The following is a 22202-nucleotide window of genomic DNA, read 5'->3' as shown; positions in this document are numbered from 1 at the left end:
GTTGAAATTGATCTAGCCGATATATGAGCGTATCGAGCGAACATTAAAAAGCTTGCGAAGGCTACTTTTAGTCGAATCGTATTAGGAATGCAAACAGTATCCTCTTTAATTCTTTTGTAACGAAATTATTTTTCACACACACTTTTGTGTTCTTTCCTAATTAAATAAATTATTTAACACAAAACACAATGCACACACCAACACCCATTAAGAAATATGAAATATATGTCTACAATGTAATATTAAAAATTATATATTTTAATTAAAACTAATGTTATTAATATACTAATTGTGTAACGAGAGAGAAAGAGGGGGGAAGAAGAAGAAAGAGAGGAGTGGAACATTTATGATCAAGGCAAGCACGATCGTCCAGGATGTGTCTCTTCTTTTTCTTTTATAACAGGACCGGCAATTATTATTAGCTATTACGTTTTCTCTCGTCATTTTATGATTTTCAATATTAAGTATTTTAGTCATTTTACGTCAAATTAAAGAAAATGTATGAACGATAAAGGAACCGGGAACGACGGAACGCCCGTGACATAAAGTCGAACATAACCGTTCAAGACGAGCGCCCTTTTATCCCTTTTCAAGTCAGGTATGCACTGAGCCAATTACTATACTCGCGCTATGTGTGTAACCGTCGAAAATTAAGTAATGCTTATGAAGGCGGATAAATGCACCTGCGCCTGCCTCTTAGCAGGTGCGTACCCACGGTTCGGTTCGGGCTTTTCGGGCCCTCACACGAAAATAAGAGGCGTGGAGCCGGATCGCGTGTCCTTGCGCTGCAAATGCATAATAATCTGCCTCGCGGTGCGTGCACGCATGTAGCCTTGCGGTTCTCATTGTTGCTATACGCTTCCGCAAAATAACATCTCGTGACCTTTATCTTTCGTATAGCGACGATAGTAGTTGACGACGGCAGATTGTCACCGCCACTTAATTTTCTATTTCTAATTCCTTACAAATTTAGAATCTTTTTTCACAATATTTGCAACGCATATAGATAAAGAGAGTTATATTTGAACACCAGTCAGAAAACGCGAACAATCTTATCTCAAATTTCATTCGAAATGACCGTGCGTCATGCAAAAGATTATCGACATCTTTTGTGTTTGTCAAGAGTGACATTTTTTATATCACTCTATTTTTTTTTTTTTTAGAACATAACATACGCTCTCTCAAATAGGATATTTAAACTGTTCAAATGTATCGATTTTCCTCAATTATCTTGTTCGTCCGTGAAATGTCTAAGATACTTGATACATGAGAACGATATGTTCGCGAGAAGGGCGACGAACATATAAGGGACATTCGTAGCGTGAGAGAGGATTGAAAGAGAAGAGAGGAGAGCCCGTATCGCGATGTTGTGTTTCGAGCACCTGCTCGCTCGCCCGGTCGGCATTCTTTCGCTTCATCTGCAGGCAACGAAACTGCCATCCGTGAATCGCGCATAGAGATGCTCTAATTGCACATGGAAGTCAAGTGGAAGTCATAAATAGTACCTCCTCGCGAGACTCCGGTGGCGTCAAAATCGATTAACGCTTAAATCGATTTCCTCTCTTCCGCTCGCACTATAGACAAGTGTTATCTAGCACGGTCTACAAGGAACATGTTTCATGTACCTTTTCCATGTATTTATTTTTATCTGTAATGGGACTACATCCCTGTAATTAACTAATCAAGATTGTTGCTGTAACTCGTCGCTTTTCAAACGCGAGGATCGTGCCTTTTAAAAACGTTTGCTCTCGCTCGATTGCCCTTTTTCCTTTTTTTTAAGAAAAATGCTATTCGATATATCCATATAATCGATTTGATGCGGCACACTTTTACTTCGGGCAGATTAATTAAATCTTCTACTAGGTTTGGGTCAGCTAACCCAATGGGTACAACTGATACCATACAACAAATAGAAGATGAATCAGAATAAAACGCGATCCAATTTTTATTTAATCTTAAATTTATTAGCCGTTATTAGGATCAATTAATTCGATGCTTAAATGGCGGAGTAGGTACAGAACGGAATCCGATATATTCTGAGTACTCGCTTCATTTCGAAGTTGTACGAATATGCGAATACTTTTGTGATGCCCGAATTCATCCGTGCGCGCAAATAATACGATCATTTAAATATTTGCATACCCGGTTGCTTCTTCTGTTCTGTACTCCCGCGTGCGTATCTCGTTGCGCACATATCTTTCTTACACTGCCTCCTCTCGCCCCTGCGGCTCCATGCAGCCTCCGCGTCAACTTCCCCAGGTTACTTCCCTAACGCCTGTGTTACACGTGCAACTCGTGGCGATTCCGGCCGACGGCGAGCATGCACACGTGTGTTACATGCGTATGTGATGCTGGCCGCCCGTGGCGTAGCGCGGCGAGTAAAACCGCACGCTCGTGTTTTCGAGGCAGGTAGCCGAACGGCCGAGCGCGAGAACGTCATCGCCACCTGCCGCATCTCCGGATAATGGTGGAAGGAGGCGCGGATCGCGAAAGATGGGCGAGAGGCGACGGCAGCGCAAGAGAATTATTATTTTTTCAAGCAATTTGCCCTTATGCTAAACAGCTGCCGAACCGGACACGGCCCGGACGCGCCTCGCGCCTCCGTCGCTAATAATCCGACTGTCAACCGAATTACAAAAGGATAATTAAATAAAATCGAAGAATTATAACGCAAAAGCTATATACATGCAGGAGATAAAATTCTTCCGCACTTTAACATCTCGAATTCCTCTCCTTGCAACAATTAAAAAATATATTTGCATGATCTCTACAAAATGTTAAGTGCTATTGCAGCGCATCGAGTTCTATTCAGATCCGTCTGATCTTAATAGTTTTTCAAAAATTCTACGAAAAGCGCCGAAAGGAAACCGAAAAGACACAAACAAAATATTTGAGATTAATAGATAAAGGAAGTATCGCAACTTAAAAAATGCTATGATTGTCGCAAATAGAGCGGCGCAAAACTATCGCAGTTTCGCGAGTACATATACGTACCGAACTTGTGTCCCATGTATCGTGCAGTGGCAAGTAACACAATTGGATTGTTGGCCGATATCGTTATCTTTTGTGGGCCAGATGTGCGCATTCGCTCGGGGAACACCCCCGCGTCATCGTGCCGACGCCGACGACGTGTTCAGCGTTGTTACACCTGAATACATTCCGTGTCCACGTGTGCGTTTGTACGCGTTTTTACGAACCGCTTTTAGATCCACTTTTACCTCCGTCGCCGCGATAACAGTCGCGATTTCATATTCCATCTCGGGTGCTTAGGCAAACTCGCGAAATCTGGCTGTAACTGGTTATGCACGTATAGTACGCCTGACCGAGCAATGTGTCCGCTGAGCTTGAATTTACCACGAATTTTTGTTCGACATTGTATTCGCGAGACGATACGGATGCCGTCTTATCTCATATATCTTATACTTTCGTGCTAAAATTTCCATTGTTTTATTAGAATTGTTCGATGAAGGTCGCGATAAATTTTTTTGATAATTCTATAATCTAAGCTAACGAATAAAAAATGTACGCAATAATATTCAGAATAAATTAAAAACTCATTGACGAGCTTCCGTATATTTTTGCTCTATTTCTGATGAGCGAAAAATTCGCGAATAAGAAATGATATTAATTTCAGGGAAATATAACTAACTTACGTGAGAGGAAAGAATGGGAAAAGGTTGTGGAATGGCCAGCATAGGGAAGGCTGTTGCACAAAAAAGACACGATTTTCGTTGTTGAATTTCACTTTCATTTGAACTTTGTTTGAAGTTTTTTTTATCTTATAACATAGAAAGGTACACATCGAATATCGCATCGGATCGTCGCGTATAAGGCCAACGTGCAAATGCGTTCCTTTCTCGCACCGCGTTCAATTACTGTACATTCGCTTCGGCATATATCGTTAGTCGTAACACATCATTACATTCACTATTTACAAAAATCGAGACGCAGTCGACGGTACTGCGCGAAAAGACTGAGCACAGATCAACTCCTCTTCGACTACTTTTTTAGCTTTATCTCAGTATCAGGTAACGTCCTCCTATTGCGATAGCGTTAACGCTACGGAATATTTTTTAAATAAATTGCGCACAATTATTCTTTTGTTAACAATTTAACGTATATCCCACAGTAAAAATCATTTAATACACTTTTTTAAGATTACCGATATTAACATTCAATAATATTAAAACCAATTCTAAAAAAAAAACCACATATTACACTTATATCATTTACATTCTGTTTTCGATTATCAATAGTGAGTTCCAAAAATTGAAAAGTAGTAGTCTTCCCGAAAAATGAGACGATCCTGGCAGATCCTGTCTAATTATAGCGATGATACTTTCATTACACATGTTCAGTACACATTACCTGACTATCATATGTTCTAGGAAGACGATACCGTTTGTAGCTTCGTAATTTAATGCATAACATTCACCGCCTCACCAAGAATACCACAAGCAATATTATTATTGTCTTTCTTTTTTTTATTCGTCCTTTTTCGTCTTTGCGCATGTCTCCTAGATCGTCATTTTGTAAGCCAGTGCAACAGATTTGAGGCGACCGATCATTCCTTTTGTTCTTTCATTCAAATAAATGCATCTCAATGAATCGTAGCTTGAAAATCATCGCTCTAGGCGACACACGAATCCGCTCGGCCGAGTTAAGGCGCATTCGCATGCTTCACATTTAACCCTTTCAAACGGCAACGTATACCGAAGAATATTTAAAATTCCGCCAGAAAAATACATCGTGTATCATAATACTCTGTGAATCTATCGTCGCGAAAATAGAAATTTACAGAATTATTATGTTCATGAAAAATAAATTTTGTTCATAAGAATCATTCTGTAGGATTCTAGGATTGAAAAAAATAAGGAAATAGATTTTATATTTTTGTTATAAAATAATTTCATGATATTACGAATGTACAAAAATCATATTTTTCATAATTTTATCTTACTTTAAGATAAAAATACCGATGTATTTTGTGGGATTAGCAAATAAGATGTAATAAATTTACCGTTATCATTTCGAAAGGGTTAAGATAGCTTCGAGACTAGCTTCTATCATGAATTGTCAAATTCTACGTAAACGTACGTTCGTCGTTCTCTAATGTCCGTGACGCGGTGTAATGACTGCAGCAGTGTCTGTTGTAAATCGAGTGTAATCTAAGTATGAGAATCTTTCTAAAGATTTATTGTCTGATTGCGCAACTGCTATCGGTATGTAGGTAGACGAATCCCCATTGCGGGCGCCGCGAGAAATTCTCTGCTGATAGTGTGTCCATTAAAATTTAGAGCTTATTACGATTTCAAAAAGCGTAACATACAATTTTTGTAAAACGACAAGTATCCTATAACGTTTTCTGCGAACAAGACGTAATTTAAATTATCTTATCATTATTCTTTTCGAAAATTCTTCCATCGCGACTCTATTTAATGCATTCCTGGTCGATACTCTATAGTCTATACGAATTAATACGCGTAGCGTAGAAACCGGCGAGGATCAGTTGCTTAGGTTAACGGCTTATTTAACCCTAGGTTGTCCTCCCCTCCCCGCGAATCAAATGGCATCGAGAATAGAAGACGTGTATAAGCGTTTGACAGTGCGGAGCGGAACATCTCTCCTGTTCTGTTTCCGTTACAGACTCCACTGTCCTTTATTTCCATTATGTTCCCGTTGTTCAGGTGGAAACGCGATTCGTTTAGTCGTCTTTCCGCTTTCTGAGCTTGCCCTCCGTCTGAATGGTCCTGGAGACCAGCTCCACGCAGCTACTCAAGCTTTGCAGGCCGTTGCTTTTTGTGGCCATCACCTCGCCGTCCTTCCCGAGACTGTTGACGAGCGTCATGATGTAGCTGCAGGCGATCCTCAGTACCGATAGCTTCGACAGCTTCTGGTTATGCGAGTAGGCGGGTATCGCGCGTCTCAACGTGTCGAAGGCCGCGCTGATGGTATGCACCCTGGTTCTCTCTCGAGCGTTCGCCTCTATCCGTCTCTCCCTTGTCATGTTCTTGTAATTTCTCTGCTGGCCGCCCTGATGGTGGTGTCTCGACGCGGAGGCCGCTTGGTGACTCTGGTGACTTCGCTGACTTTGATGAGCCTGGTGATTTTGATGATTACGACCGGACGAAGTCGCCAACAGGTGTTCCATCATGTACGACGGCGTTTTCTCATAGGAACCACTTACAGCGGGATGCGACGGCACTCGGGGCGCCTCGTTTCTCACCACCAAGGACAACGGTTCGTCCTGCAGCCTAGGGTGCGGTAGAGAGATCACGCTTTCCGACGGAGGCGTCGTTGCCGCTATTGGCGTTGCCAATGACTCGAACAATCGCTGACGAGGCTCTCGTCGAGAGGAAACAGCCGATCGATTATGACCGGGAGAATGTTGTAGTCTCCTAAACGATTCGTGCAGCCTCTGCGTCGTCTCGTCTTGGTCTCTCCTCCTTTCTTCTTCTTTTCTCTCGCTGGACAATGCCGTTGTCGTCGTGGTTGTCGTCGTTGTCGTGTTGGAGATCGTGCTCGTCGACGTCGTCGTCGAAGTCACGGTTGTCTTGGATTCGTTTTTGTAGGAAGCAGGAATCCACGGTCGGAAGGGATTCGGCGTGTTCAGCGACCTGGCCTCTTCTTGATCCACGGTAGTCGAGGAGACGATCTCCGAGGAGGAGATCGGATCGAATCGTCTCTTCTTCAATGGCGTCGCGATGACCGCTGGTTCCTGAATCTTCCGCGGCTCCGCTAGCTTCCGCTTGTTTCGCAACGAGATCGGTGTCACCTGCACCTCGACACTATCTTCGGACGAAGTAGGTGAATGCAGGCTCGATCTGCTGTCCTCGTCGACGCTGCTGCAGGAACCGCTGTCCCTTTCGGAACCCGCCATGACACCGGCTGTAACAAAATAGAGAAAAATACGCGTTAGTTATGGCTATCCTGCACTATAAGTATTATAGATATATAATAAGTAGACGATATAATAGAAATAAATAATTAATTACGCCACACAATTTAATCTTTCGTTCCTTTTTATAGGTATACACGGAAAAAAATAATGTTAATTGTATCAACAGCATCGGTACGTTATTGAGATAAAATTTATTGATGCAACATCAATATTAATGAACAAAAAACATCAGATATAATTAATTGTTTTAATAATTTAAATATTTGATCCAATAATATCCAATTGAATTAACTACATATGCTTGTGACAGCCCGTGACGTCGACGTTTAATTGAAGCAACTTCATTTTTTTTCCGTGTACTGAATCTAAAAATATAATCAAAATTTTTCTATTATCCTTTGGATTGTTATGTGCATATGTTATACCGTGGTATTTTTAGAATGTGGAACATATAATATGATACGAAGATTTTTTTATTAAATTGCGGTTTATATTACACTTCGTCTCTATTATACAAAAAATGTTACAAAAATTACATCGTTTACCGCATAAATCAATCAGGTTATGATTTTAATGTAAGATAAACCGCTCGAGGAATTCGTCATTGAATGCGCGGTGCCATGCAGTGTCCACTTGCGGACGACATGTAGGTAAATAATGTTCCTCGGTAATGTAGGCGCGTTACGAAATCCTACCGAATTCTCGCACTATGAGATTGTGTTCGCAACGGAACGGAGGCCGATGCTGGCGACGGCGGCAGCGGCGGAGGCGCACGTGTTTCCCTCGCGATTCCGTGGGCGGAACCGCGCTTCGGACACGCGGGAGGTTTTCTGCTTTGATGCGTCATCCAGCTGGTACCATCTGGCGCGCACACAGGGACCCGACCCGAGCGAGAGAGGATTATAATATACTCGCGCCGTCTTCGCTCGCCTCTCCTCCCGTCCGCTTCGCCGACCCGAGCCGACTCTCGGATTCCAAGGCGGAGACTAATTTCGCTGATTTTAGTATCGCCGGCGAAGACGCTTGTCATCGCGCGAACAGTTCCACCTCGCTTGTTTTCAGCGTCTGATGCATTTCGGAAGGGGCCAAAATGATTCCGCGTACTTCTATATGATTTCGCACGCACGATTTTAGTGCTTTTACAGATACCGAGGTTCTCTTGCTTTCCTCGAAATAACAACGCGATATGTGTATGTATATATATATATATGTATATATTTATATATTTTTTTAATATCTAGACTAGAGATTCTTGGAAAAGCTGGAGCAATACGCGTTTCGCAAGGCGACGCGCACGAGTCAAGAATCGCGAAACTGTATACAACGCGCGAGTTATCAAACCGAATGACGTAATTGTCTTGTTTGTGTAACAAATGCGTTTGCAAACACGACGGTGCGTAATTTTATCCGGCGTCAGAGCGGCGATCGCGATTTCACGACCTTTCTCACATTTCCCGACCGCGAGACACGTAAAATTCCGCGAGTGATACCGTGATACGCGATCTCAAACTTTTTGACATTCTTTCCGTGTGATTACGTAAGTAAATTATTCGATGAATTCTCGTGCGGGCATTCGGTAGCGAAAACGAACGGTCGGTTTCATTCGATCATCGATCGAAGCTAATAATTCATACGAGCCGATGATCGCTCACTGCGCAGTGACTGATCGAGCGCAACTTAAGCGTTGCAATGTTGCAGATGCATCGGATTTCTCGATCGCGGATCACTGGCGCCACAGCCGGCGCGATTCTTTCATCTCGCTCTGTCTCGTTTTCGCATTCACTCTCTCTCTCTTTCCGTCTTACTATCGGTCTCCTCTCCCGAATACGATTACTGTGAATGGAATCAGTTAACATCCTTAAGAGGCGTCTGACGCTGTATTTATTCAAAATCGAAGCCGGCGTTTGGCACAAGGTCCTTAGTCCTTATACTACTAGCTGTCTTTCTTGAATTCTCCAATTTTGTAACGCTCTAATTTTAATTGGAATAATTTGTAACAGAAAATATAAGATAAAATATGTGTGTGCGAAAAAAATTATTTTCATAACGTCTAACAATAAGATATAATTGGAAAATACGCTAGTAAGTCCCTCGGTTCTCCGATTAGAAATCTAAGGGACAAATGGCGTAAACCGGCTGGATTTCGATGCTGCGGTATTAATAAACGCCATTTCTCACCCTTCTCCTCTCCGCCGCTCTATACTCTTCCTTTTTCTCGTGTCCTCTCCTCTCGAGAGAAACAAGCTGGGAAGAGCAGAGCACGGCCGCCACATGGCGCTGGCGCCAACCTCGTCTGTTCGTTGCTCTCCTTTTATTGCCTTTCCGTGAGGAGAGGAGTCATCGCGATCGCGAATCGCGACGGGATCGCAACTGGATCGTCTTTCCTTTCTGGTTGGCGATCACGCTGACCTCGGCGCGGACGCTTTCCCGAAAATCTCTCGTAGATACCGCGTATCTTGGAAGTCGTCCAACCGAAGGGCTCCTCGCCGGAATTCCTCCGAGCGCGGTAAGTGCCCGCCGATTGGAGCTAAACATAGATTCCCTGTCCGCCGCCGCCGCAGCGCCGTTTCGGCTCGAGCGCGACCAACGGCGTTGACTTCTCGCGACGCGATAAGTCATGGGTTAAAGTTGGATTAATTGGAACGAGATCCCAGTTTGTTCAATGCCGCCGCTCCTCTTTTCGTCGCCGAACAAATTGGATCGAAAAGCAGGGCGAATTATAATAGAACGGGAAAGCGCGAACAAGTGAGGCGGAGCTGCTCTCGCGCAAGTGAGATAACGTTAACTGGCCACCTGGCATCTCTGTTCGTCGCGCGTGTTAGTTTAGAAGCGTTATCGTACCGATAACAAGGCCGCACTCTCGATAGCAGCCATCTGCCACCGCCATTGGCGACGATTATTATTGTTTTAACGAACGAAGAAATCTCTTCCTTGTAGTGTTTACTTGAACTCGCTTATTACCGATGCATCGATATTATAAGTACCCATAATGCTGCATTTTCGATATTGACTATAAGGCTCATCAGTTAACTTTCATCGATAATTGCGCGCCATTTATTTCTGAGATTCCATAGTATATGTAACGTAAACTATATGCTAAATGTGCGCATTTATGATAAAAATGAACTGAGAATACGCGCCTAAATATCGAGCTCTACATAATTGGTTATCAGTTTTTCTTTAATTACTTTAAACAATGCGGACAAAGTGAAAAGCATAAGTATTTTTAAAGACGATATTGCGTGCGTGGTACCGATACCAAAAGTAACGACAATCTGCTAAATTTATGCATCTCTACATAGAAAAACTTTCATCGCCTCGTAATCTTATCACACGCGTAAAAAACGAAAGGTCGCGAGCGCGTGGAAAGGAAATTATCGCGACGGTGCCGGGAAGAGTTTAGGTCATTTGGGGTCATCAGTAGGCGCCGGCCGAGACACATGCTCGATCATCGGCCGATTCATAAATATCGGACGAAAAAAAACTAAGTCGACGAAGGAGGTCGCGCGTTTACGACTCGCTGCGTGCTACTGATTGTGTCATCTCAGTCATCTCAAACAGGATGTATCTTCCCTCCAAAATTTTCTGCAAAAAAAAACAGGAGAATATTCGCAGTTTAAGTTATAACCGGATAAAACGACCGAACAAAGGCAAATAAAGGGGACACACGTGCCGTTCTTTTCCTCGCAAAATACAAAATTAGACCGCCCGAGGTTCGGATGCGATTACGATCCACGTGGAGCAATTTTGACCTAGAAAGGATCTCAATCTCTCTCTCTGCAGTTTCTAGACGGCTAATTGAATAATGATATCCCGCTGGGGACCGTCGTCAGTTTAGAGGGCGATCGAGATCTGTCTGCGGACGCGCGCACTTGGAGTCCGCGCTCGTGCCATTTCGCGACAGGCGCTCGCGAAATGTCTCGGGGGACGTATGTACCTCCGCCGTCTCGTTCGCATTTGTTCAAACACGCCGGGCACATCTGTGCAAACTCTCGCGCCGGAGAACGTAACGGCTTGTAACGCCGACCTTCCGCCGGGTCTTCCGTCGCGCCGGGTGCGCATCTTCTATACGTGACGCTTCGTAGAAGCATCCTCTTCGTGGAAAAAATTCTTCTTATTTGATGTTGCGTCTGCCACACAGCTGTGTTTGCCCTATCGAAATCATTGTTATGTACGACCGTGTCATTGCCTCGGTTCTGATGTCCAAATTGTTCCTTAATTATTACAAATTCTTTTATGGAGGACGAAATTTAATGAATCATGAGTGTTTTAACAAGTTTAATTCGAGATGTATTATTATTTTTACCGTGGCATTTATTAATCGACGAAGAATATGAATTTTACCGGGACAATTATTTAATAAGTTTCATTAGTTTTATTCATTTAATAAGTTTATTTATTAAATAATTCGATAAATTCAACATAAATTTGGAATAAAATATTTAAAGATTTCAAACGCGTTAAATAAAAATAAATCCGGATACTTTCCATTTCATTCATAAGCAGAAAAAGAAAACAGAAAACTTGTTTTTCTCTTTTTAATTGAGATGGGAGGCACTAAGAGTGCATCCCACGTGGAAGATTGAAGAGACGGCGAAGGCGGGAACACGTGGAACGTGTCGGAAAACTTCCAACTGCTCTCGGGAGCTTTCTATAGAACTGAAGTAGCTAAATATAAATGTACGCAGACGCTTCTTGCGCACGTGGCCGAAATTCAATCGTCCACGCGACGACTTTCGAAATTGTCGGTGATAATGAATTGGAGCGATATTGTTTAGGAAGCGATCATGCGCTTCCTAGTCTCTTTTGCGCAGTAATGTAATGTGCAAGAAGAATTCGATAAGCGATAAGAGATTCGAGCGTGATCTATGGCCTCAATTAAAAGAGATTCGATGAAAACAGGGAAAAAGAGCACGTGCACGTAGGATGCATGATTGATGCGTCTAAAATATTCGCTACGCGCATTTCATAACACCAATGAATGCGACGATAATATTAATGTCAACAATCAGTCTATTTCCGTTTGAATACGTGAAGCACAATGCAAAGGAAAATTTCAAGTATTTTCTTCAAACTTGAAATCTTATCTCTATGATGTATTCATGAAGGATATTATCTCTAAATTACCATAGGATGTGTAATATTTGTGTTAAGTTTCGTGTTGATAAACCAGAAATGATCATTAAAGTTCATCTCGAGGGAATGCGTCGCAAGATATTGACATCAAATTGAGACACCGCTGCTCTTTCATCGATAAGCGGGTCCCGGCGAATGAAACGAACCGAGCTAAATAAGGGAAATAAGGTTGCTCTCGATCGTAGATCATTCGCCGAGTGGTTTTCCGTCATCGCGCGCTGCTTGTATATCGCCGGACGCTTGTCCGTCAAGCGCCAGCCGCCTTTTGCGCGATTATAAAGCGCCAGAGCCGCGTGATGTCGACTAGTTCGCGTAATTACGCGACGCCAATTGCATCCGGCGCCGAGCGAGACGCCGCGCGCCGCCGTGGGCCGCTAATAATCACCTGTTACCGTGGCGTAATGGCGACGTAATACGAGAGTCCGCACGATCGCCGCGCCGCCGAGACGATGACTTTAGATCGCCGACCGATACGGGTACGTGTCGTATGTGTGCCTAATGATCTCCCTCCGATATACCGCGATACTTAACGATTGCCTAACGAGCGGTTCTCTATTAGCGATTACCGTTTTGACGCGTGTCAATGCGTTTCGCAGTCGCCGCTCGTGGGCGCGTTTACCGTGCGCGTCGCCTTCGCCGCGGCGTTATTGGGAGAATTATGCGACAGCTTGAGAGCGTTGATTTAAGACTGCGGCATGTCGAGCGTGGGCGCGAAAGTGTGCGCGCCGACCGAATTAAGCGTCTGATTATTCTTTCTTTTTCTTGGGGCGAGGGGGGGACGGCAAGCCGTGCATTGCTCACGCTATTCGTCGCGCTTGCAAAAATAACCGGCGTCAGGGCATATGCTGTAAAAGACATAACTGTGGGGGATTGGATTAAAATTAAAATAAGATGTGTGATTGATCAAAATGTGAGTAAAATTTAGTAGTAATATAATGCATATGTTTTTTTTTTTTTTAATGAAACAGAGAATAATACATGCATTATATTAACAAGAAAACGAAACAAATTATTTTTTAATTAGCAGAATAAGATTTACTTGCATGTCATTCAAAGAAAAATATTAAAATATATTTTTATCAATACGTGTGACGTTGCGGAGTTTGGACCGTCAAAACTTGGACTGTCAACGATGCTTCCATGTAATTGACTATTTCAAAAGATTACTTTCTTTTTTTACTTACAATTTTCTGTTTGAAATGGAATATCACAAAAATTATAATAAAATATTTCTTTGAGGATAGCCCAGTTGAAACGAGGATTTTTCCAAAAACAAGACAATTTAACGATAAATCAAAATATCCATTTATAAACAATTATTTTTGATTAACTTGCCTAATCGTCGTGCTTCTTCGAATTAATTGTAAGCCAGATGCAAACGGATTTCGGTAATGTTCAAAAGGGAAATTGTGCGCGAAGACTGCGCAACGACGGGAGAGCTATCCCTCGCTCTCGCGCTATTATATTCCACTCTCGTGTGGCGGCGCGTCGCATTTCCGCCGGAGGCTTTCCGCGAAGCGAGCGGCGAAGCCAGAGAGCGCGCGGAAGAGAGAAGAAAAGGGAAGGGAGGAGGAAATAAAAAAAACAAGTCTCGCCGATAAATCTCGCCGACGCGACGCGACTCCGCCGCCGTGTGTGGATGCGCCGTTTCCTGTCCCGATCCTCGCGAGGAGCGCGCGGCATTTATCGCGCTGCGCCAATACACCGCGCAAGAGCGGCTGTTTCCGAACTGAGGCGAGGGTTACCAGTCGCGCAGTTTCTTCGTCCGACGTAAACAAATCGACCCGCGGCTCGTTCGTCGTGCTCGATTCGGTTCGATCCGGATAACGAGACGGCATCAATACTTTCGCGGTTTCGATCGGAGCACGTCTGTCCATGAGAGATGGAATTTCGCTGTCGCAGCAAAACTGTCGCTGCCATCGCGTTTTTTCGTATCCGACGCGATTGACCTTCGCGATCGTTAGCCAATTATTTATTGCATTACGGACTACCGTGTTGTTACGTAAAATGGAAAAATTTCGCTCGGTGAACTTGTTCGTAGAATCTGCTACCAAAGGAAACTTAATTCGCCGCGAAACGATCTATAACTCGTCGTGAAATTATTCTTATGTCTCTCACGACATCCGAGTATTCTCTCTCGTGAATGATAAGAGAAAGCCCGATGCGAACGTGCGCATTCAGTGTCGTCTTGGGGACGGGAATCGGAGGAGATTGTCTAGAAGAGAAGCAGACTAACAGCAGAGAGGAGGAGAGAGAGAGAGAGAGAGAGAGAGGCAATGGCGCTAGCCAGATGGTCGTGAGAGCGAGCGTGACTCGATGTACCGGGCTGGTCATTTGCGCGACCGACCGGCCCGATCGCGAGAACGCTCGTGTGTCTGTTCCATTTCTTCACGCTCGTTCTGTTTTCTACTTTTTCACCTCTTCCGCCGCTTTTTCGTATTGCGCGGTTATATGTCCGTTCTATCGCGTTCTGGTCGATTGGCATTGGGCGGTTTCGCGTAAACACAATGCCGGTACGTGCTGAAAGTGTAATTTGTTTTTTGCCAATATTTTCTCGTGCGTGATCTAGGAGTCAAATTGTTTTCTCGCTCATGCTTTCTCTTTTCTTTTCTTTTCTTCCTTAAAAAAAAATATGATTTATTCCGACAGCTCGTTTGCATAAACGATGCAGCATCGAAGTATTAATTTTTAATTTAATTGCATTTGGCATTTAGAATTCATACAAATATCTAATTCATATTAAATAATACATTTATTTATTTTATATATTTATATATGTATTTATGTATATATTTCTTTAATTAAGTAACATTTACTTTTACTGTTATACTTTAGTTCTCTTTCCACAATAAAATATTGATCATGATTTATAAGGCGTCATTAGAGAAAGTGCACGGGCATTAATAACATCAAATGAAGATATCGATCGGAGACATGTGATACGAGAATTCTCTTCCTTTCTCTTTCTCTCTTTCTTTCTTATTGACCTTATGTCTTGGCCTTTGCCAGCATGCTTAACTCGCATCGATATCGAACCTTCGAGTAGTATCGTGTTTTCCGCATGCTTTAGTTTTAACCGTTAATAATTTTGATAATAATGTAATTATAAAATTTATAAAATAAGAGACCAGTGATGTGAAATAATTATACAGAATAGAATTTATTACTTCAGTTTACAATTGCCAGGAAGGGACTTGATTTATAAAATAAATATCCTTATCCATACAGTGAGATAATTATATATTTAATTAGTAAGATTTATATCAGATTTCTAAAAATGAAAGAAGATATCATCTTAATAAGAAATAATAATGAATTCCAAGAAATCGTTGTGAGTTTAGCTGTACCTTCCAAGTTATCCAATCTGAATGAATTTTTCTGATGTCATTCTGTGTCGGCCTTACGTGTGTTCCGTACATTTCAAAATAACTTTCAAGTCTCTTATCATGTTGCTGATTTGTAGCAAATATTTACTGGTTCATGTTCATACTTAACTTCTTATATTCATACTTAACTCATTAAAAGTTTGTAAATTATCCTCCAAATGCGTATTTTCAAGTTGATAATATTTTTAAATTAAAATAAGAAAAGAAAGTTCAAACTATTTAAAATTAATATTCTCTTAATAAACAACTTTCAAAAATTTTTAATATTCAATATCACAGTAAAAATAATTCAGGCTCGACTATAAATTGAAATTAAATAAAGACGTTATTATTTATTTATATCTGTAAAGATTCGTTTTTCCTTCCAAAATTTAATTTAATTTTAATTAACGCAATTCGCAAACATTTAAAAAGAGATATTACACTTTATCTTGAAAAAAATCACCGTTACATTTTTCTCCGAATTTGTAATCTGCTCGTTGTTAAAATATGTATATATATTTTTTTTTGATATTTTTAGGAGGTATAGCTCCTAAAAATAGGTAAAAATTTTATTGATGAATTTACCTATCGAATGTTTGTTTTTCTCATTTTACGCGTGTGCTGCGGACGCTGCGGTGCATATCAATCCGCGTAATAAACACGTGTAAAACCGCCCACGTGCTACGCCGCCGACTCGCGCGATCGTTCGTATTTACTCATCTGTGTTTAAACTAACAGAAAATCGTGAGTTATAATATACGAACGAATGCGTATACGTGATATCGCGTAAATTTTGTATCAGTGGCGATTTGTAAGCTCTGTGCAAAAAGGATTCGAGGACGATCGTTTTTTTTTTTATTATTATAGCATCTTCCTCGACAGATTATATTATCTCTTTTTATCTACGGTGAGGAATTCTCGTCGCCGATTATTTCTGGCGCGGGTGAGATCCGGATACCGAGGACCGCTTATTTTAATCACGTCAATCCAATCGTACAATCGAGAACAAGTGGCTCGCTGTCGCGTGCATCGCAATGCTCTCATCGTACATCATCGATTATATGTATATAATATACGTTGGATGGTTTCGAAATTATTACACACGTATTATTTACGTCATTTTTAAGATAAGTTTCTTGGGAAATAGTAAACAATTTTGTTGACGCTTGTAAGTCAAAACTACGCCTTCGGTCGCGCGTTATGTAAATTTATGCGGAAATTGAAGATCTCTTCAGATACGATCTTGTTTTCATAACAGGACGAAGGTCAAGAGGCTCTTCCTTTTTTTCGCGAAGGATAGCTATTATCGAAGTTAGTGGCACCGCAGGTAGCAGGTAGCAGGTGCGGGACCCGTAATGCATAAGTGGGTGGCGATGGGGGAGTCCCTTCGCCTCGTGACATCCTTTGTATTTGTGACGGGACTCAATAGGGTATCGATTACATTCTCGAGGCGAGGTCAAAGCCGGCGCAATAAACCCCAAGCGAAATTTGTATTGAGTATTGTGCCGTTGCCCGAGGCGTCTACGAAGTGTCGGAACGGAGTGTTGACCGATCTATAGACATCTCGTACAATGCTATTTAACTGTAATAATATTGTGCCGCATATGTACGACGTGTTTGTTTTTAATAGAATTTTAATTTGAGAATTTTAATTGAGTAGCCGTTAAATTGTCCAGCGTTGAAAATTACGAAGCGGCGAAAAAATGACGTTCAATCGAATATTTGCCAAGAGAAAGATCGGGTCGAAACTTTTCAGATATCTAAAAGTGAAATGTGCCGAGTGTATCACGGACACTCTGTAAAATTTCCATGCTATTGTACTTGCCTGCAGTGTCGACCTTTAATTATTATATGCATACGGTAGCACTGCGCGCTGGTATAATGTTCTGTATTAATAATATAAACGTGTTTTCTTGTTTTAATACATAAACATATTTACTTTCGGCCAAAGTCGACGGATATCACGCGAAAGGCAAATACGTCGCAATGACATCGCGAATATGAAAATGAAGCGCATAAAAGTGCGCCCATTTGCGCGTAAGAATATGCATGCAGTGATAAACGAATGATGGTGCTCTTTCTCTCTTTTTTCTGTCTCCTTCTCTCTTATAATTTTGACCCCGTGAAACTTACGAGAAGTCATTTCTTCGTTGCGACTCACTGCAGTCGAAATCAGGCGTAACGCCACTTGCTGCCGATGCCGGCGGCAGGTTTGAGAGTAAAAGTAGTCGGTCGAGGAGATGAGATATGTAAATGAGCGCGTAGCAACTTAAGTAGTAACAGGCGATAGGTACTATCTCGATTATAGTTATCGCGTGGAGGGCAGACACGATCTAATTAAAATGCTTGTTTTCTGCACGCTTTCGTGTCGGCCGATTATGATAGCGGAATGAAGCTGTGATGTTTCTCCACGATAAGATTGATGATTGCTCCGAGATCAATAAATATGGTATTTACGAAGCTATACTGTCTGTAATAAACGGCATTGGTTGTAAAGTTAGTAATAACGTTTCAATCAGAATCAGAGCCACTACTATATAACAGATTTTTTATAATTATTGATAACTTTTTGATAATATGTAGAAAAAAGATTAATAAAATAACGGAAATTAACGAAGCAATAAAAAATAAATTAAACTCAAGTAAATAAAAAAAAACAGAAGTAAATTAAGTGAGATAATAAAATAATCTAGAGTGTTTAAATAGGTGTTATTTATCGACAAATATCTCGACACACTTTATCATTTGTACCGACCACTTATTAATTATTGTATTAACCATTCAGGCGTGCTGAAATCATCGGAAAACGCTGACTACTAATTTTATCGTTGAATAATATCGCGGTATTATGCTAACAGCACTTCAGTTATCTCAATTAACTTTATGTCTCGTTGATGATGCCGACAGGGGCGTAGATTTACGCGAGAAAACATCGAACGGCACGCACGCAATCTAGTCTTTCATTAATATTTTTTTACGACTCACGCAATCGCCCACGCACGACATTATCGCGATCGATGCATTTAAGGGGTTACACACGTTTGACAGGCCTAAAACTAGATCGAAATTAACGAATTTTTATTGTGGTAAAATTATATATGTATATATAAAAAATGAAAATACATATCTTGTAAAGTAGTCTTTTTTGAGAATATCTCTTGAAAATTTCAATAAAAAATATCAAAAGTTGAGGTCCTGACAGCTATTTTTCCGACCGGTGTTTGTAAAAACGGCGTTTGCGGTACCTCCATCCCCTCTCATGTGAAACAAAAAACAAAAATTTTCCGTCAGATGAAGAAAACTAATGTTTATCATAGCCGATTTTGAAAATATTGATTTTTCGAATTTTTTGGCAGCGATTTGTAACAAAAAATGCGATTTTTTATTACGAAAATTGGGGTTTTCTTTTATTTATAAAAAACCAAGCCATAGATTGAAAAATTTTCATGCAAACCAATTTATTAGTCTCCGAGATATTTCTGGTACCGATTTTTAAAACATTGTTTCAGGAAAATAGCTGCCTCAATTTTTGATAGTTTTTAATTTTTGAGAGATATTCTCAAAAGAGTACCCTACAAAACATGTATTTTTATTTTTTAATAAAACATAATTTTACCTACAATAAAAATTCGTTAAGTTCGACCTAGTTTTAAAGCCAACGTGTCAAACGTATATGTAACCTCTTAACACCGCTGATAAATATTGGATTTGAGCACGTCACAATTAAGTGGCGAGCATTGACATTAACATACGTACGATTAATCGCATTGATCAACGGTGTAACAGTTTATTGACACGATTTTTCGATCTGTTTTTTTTCGATTTGCGAAGAGTGGAAAAAGTAAGACACGATCGAATATTATTATTTCTTCTATAATACTGCGAAAATTCGTCCATCACGATAAACAGCGAAACAAGAAACTAAAAAGCAATACTAATTCTTCACACATATATGTGCTTATATTAAATCTTTTGCTAAAAAAAAATCCTAATAATATTGTTGTTGTAATTTTGATATAATAATATTCACATATTGCAGGAATAAGTAATACCTAATCTTCTCTATCACGAAGATATTAATTAATAAGTTTGATATAATGCGAGCGGCAATAAATTAAGAAAATTAGTAAAATAGCGAGCAATATAACTAGCAATATAACTGAATTCTGTGCAATTAAATTAATCCTACAAGTATTACATGAAAACTGTTACGTTTAACGAGTTGTCGCTCTAGGATTCGATTACAAAGATATATGCTTGTCATGGTTAGGTAGAATCCTGTTTTTACTCCTAACTGTTATCACTCCGTTTAGTATTTCAACGACTGCATACTTCTGCGTTATCGGTTTCTGAGAAACATCTATAAAATGACGTTTTGATATCAAATATCATAGATAAATGTCTCATTGACCACTTCATACGTAATCATTTTCAACCGTTTCATCAATAGATTCAGACGACAAAATGTACTCTATTCTCGTGTGACATCTCATGCCGATTGTTAGATCGAGACGCATATATCTAACATTTATACATATACACATACATACAGCATACAAATCATCAGGTTTCGGTCTTCCGCTGGCGTTAGCTTAAATCGGCGCATCGCGCTGATTCTGCTGTTCCGAGCATCGTTGTTTACGCATAGATGCTCAGCACCGATTTCAAGCTCGGTCAAAGGGGGTCGTCTGTTACCCGGGATCGTATCTCTGTAGCAGTGCGTGTATGTGGCGACCCACGCTGGCGCCGTCGCAGCCACAGCCGCCGTCGCCGTCACCGTCGCCGCCGCCTTCTGCCTCGCATTCTCGTTTCTATTCTCTCTCTCTCTCTCTCTCTCTCTCTCTCGATCGAGATCGCGATACTATGTACCTTCGGCGTCCAGTAAAAATGCCGGGACTATTATCCGGCATCCGATATCACCGGCATCTAACGTAAACAGCAATAGTCTAGTCCCAGTTGTGAATATGTTAGTGAATTTAAAGTCGACGCTTTTGATATAAAAAGAAGAAAACATCCTTATATTATTATCATAGATTTAATAATTTGAATCTTTAAACTGTGTCAATCAAATTCGTAACGTTTCGTTAGAATCGCCACTAAACTATACACTAAATCTGTTTTAATTCAAGCCAAGCCAAGATATTCGACTGGGATATTAAAAATGTTCCAGATAAATGAATATCAGATGTTTGGTATTCAAGTCGCATTTGCTCCGCTCTGCTTCGAAAAAAATAGGATGCAGACGGGAGAGCGTAACGAGAGTGCAGCTAATAAGGGCAATCTTCCCGCATTTGTGTACTCTCTCATCCTATTCCGCGTATCTATTCATTTACGCGCGGATATCTACTCGCCTAATCCTTATCGGTATACAAGTCTATTCCAATCATCCCCTGCAGGGCGATTCCCCTTTCGTTCCCCCGTTCCTGATTCATATCCAGTCGCGATCTCTCCATTCCGCGGCGTTGGCGCCGCTTATAATGATAATTATCGGTCCCCCCACCAAGGGGAGGCCGATCGATCGGCCCGCATTCGAACGATCGACATGATGATTTACGGTGCATTAGAGGTATATTGGTGTTATTCAGCGGAATACTGCTTTAATGGATTTTATCGCGCATCGAGATGTCAAATTGGCACATGTCGATTTTAAAGTCGGCGATCGACGAAACCAATCTGGCGCACGCCGGTTAGAGATGTAAATGAGTTTAAATTGTGCGTGGATTATTATCTTTTCACAATTTGGAGTCTTATTTTCTAGTTGAAAGCGCTTAGAGTATTTAGAGCGATGACACGAGAATATGCGAAAACGAAAGCTCTTAAGACAAATCAAATCTAGAACAGATAAATGGGAAAATTATCTATCATAATTATCACAGGCTGAAGTGGGTTAATGTACTTCAGATGTAGAACATTGTTCTGTTTTTAGACCTGCTATTCACAGTTTGCGGTAAATAGGTAAATAGTGACTATTAGTGTCAATTATTTGTTCGAATTTTCCATTCGTTACGGCTTGATTACGTCAACTATTTCTGTATCAACTTCAGCATGTTGAAGGAATGGGAAACAAACTTAGATTAAACTGGAGATGGAATACTCGTGTCCATTTCTACCAATGTAGATTAACTTCAATCTCGATTTAACTTATTTTTTTTTAAATCTCTCTCTAATTATCGGAATTAGAAGAGGATAAAAAAGTAAGTTAAACCGAGATTAAAGTCATCAGCAATCTAAAATGATCACGTTCGCTTTGGTCTCGTGTCATCTCTCTGTTTAAGTCCGTGGAGCGCGCGCTACGGACTACGGGCTAAAATTCACCTTTCATGAAAGCTGAAAGCTCGAACGTACTTTCCACCACGTGGTCGGTCATTTTCCTCTCATGGACCACCGGCACTTCACCGGGTTTACTTCCTTCCTCGATTCACGCACCCTCACGCACAAATATATACACTTTTTTCCTTTTTCCCTCGAGTGATACAGATCCATAAAATCTCGGCACGAATAGAACAAAACTCTGGCTGGGTCCTGGTAATCCCAGCAAAAAAAAAAAATAAACTCCGTTTACCGAACGAATGCGATGTTCAGAAGCAGTTCCCTTGCGAGTCTGCGTTCAGGCGATAAACTCGACACGGGACAACAGACGTCCTGTTCCGAACGCAGTCGACAGCGAACTGGCTCGCCTCGTGTACTCTCGACTCCGTTTCATGCTCTTACGTGTGCGAGGGAGGCTCGACTGGTCCGCGCTCCATTCCACCACCACCACCATCACCAGCTTTACCGCCACTAGTAGACGTCGTCGC

At 41.2% G+C, this 22202-nt stretch overlaps 1 protein-coding gene across 2 annotated transcripts; it reads right to left on the bottom strand.

The window, feature by feature from the left end:
- Positions 1–3725: 3725 nt before the first annotated feature.
- Positions 3726–22124, bottom strand: LOC112459975 (mastermind-like domain-containing protein 1). Of its 2 annotated transcripts, none has more exons than XM_025024363.1 (2): positions 21751–22124; positions 3726–6888 (listed from the first exon to the last, which is right to left on the bottom strand). In XM_025024363.1, the coding sequence occupies exons 1-2, from the start codon at positions 21770–21772 to the stop codon at positions 5705–5707; spliced, it is 1206 nt and encodes a 401-aa protein (XP_024880131.1). In that variant the 5' UTR covers positions 21773–22124; the 3' UTR covers positions 3726–5704. The 2 variants fall into 2 exon arrangements, with proteins under 2 accessions (XP_024880131.1, XP_024880130.1); XM_025024362.1 differs by having other exon boundaries at positions 21721–22121.
- Positions 22125–22202: the final 78 nt, after the last annotated feature.

Source organism: Temnothorax curvispinosus, unplaced genomic scaffold, assembly GCF_003070985.1.
Source record: "Temnothorax curvispinosus isolate PA1 unplaced genomic scaffold, ASM307098v1 QBEX01010277.1, whole genome shotgun sequence".
Lineage (NCBI taxonomy): Eukaryota > Metazoa > Arthropoda > Insecta > Hymenoptera > Formicidae > Temnothorax > Temnothorax curvispinosus.
The sequence above is the reverse complement of the archived record's forward strand: the minus strand, read 5'-3'. Positions and strand labels throughout refer to the sequence as shown.

What these genes read in the sequence shown, in the direction of transcription:
- LOC112459975 (XM_025024362.1), bottom strand. Translation starts at nt 21,772, where the DNA reads ATGACCGACCACGTGGTGGAAAGTACGTTCGAGCTTTCAGCTTTCATG. An exon ending in GCTTTCAGCTTTCATGAAAG is followed by an intron (nt 6,889 to 21,720) that starts GTGAATTTTAGC and finishes ATTTTGTTACAG; the next exon opens with CCGGTGTCATGGCGGGTTCC.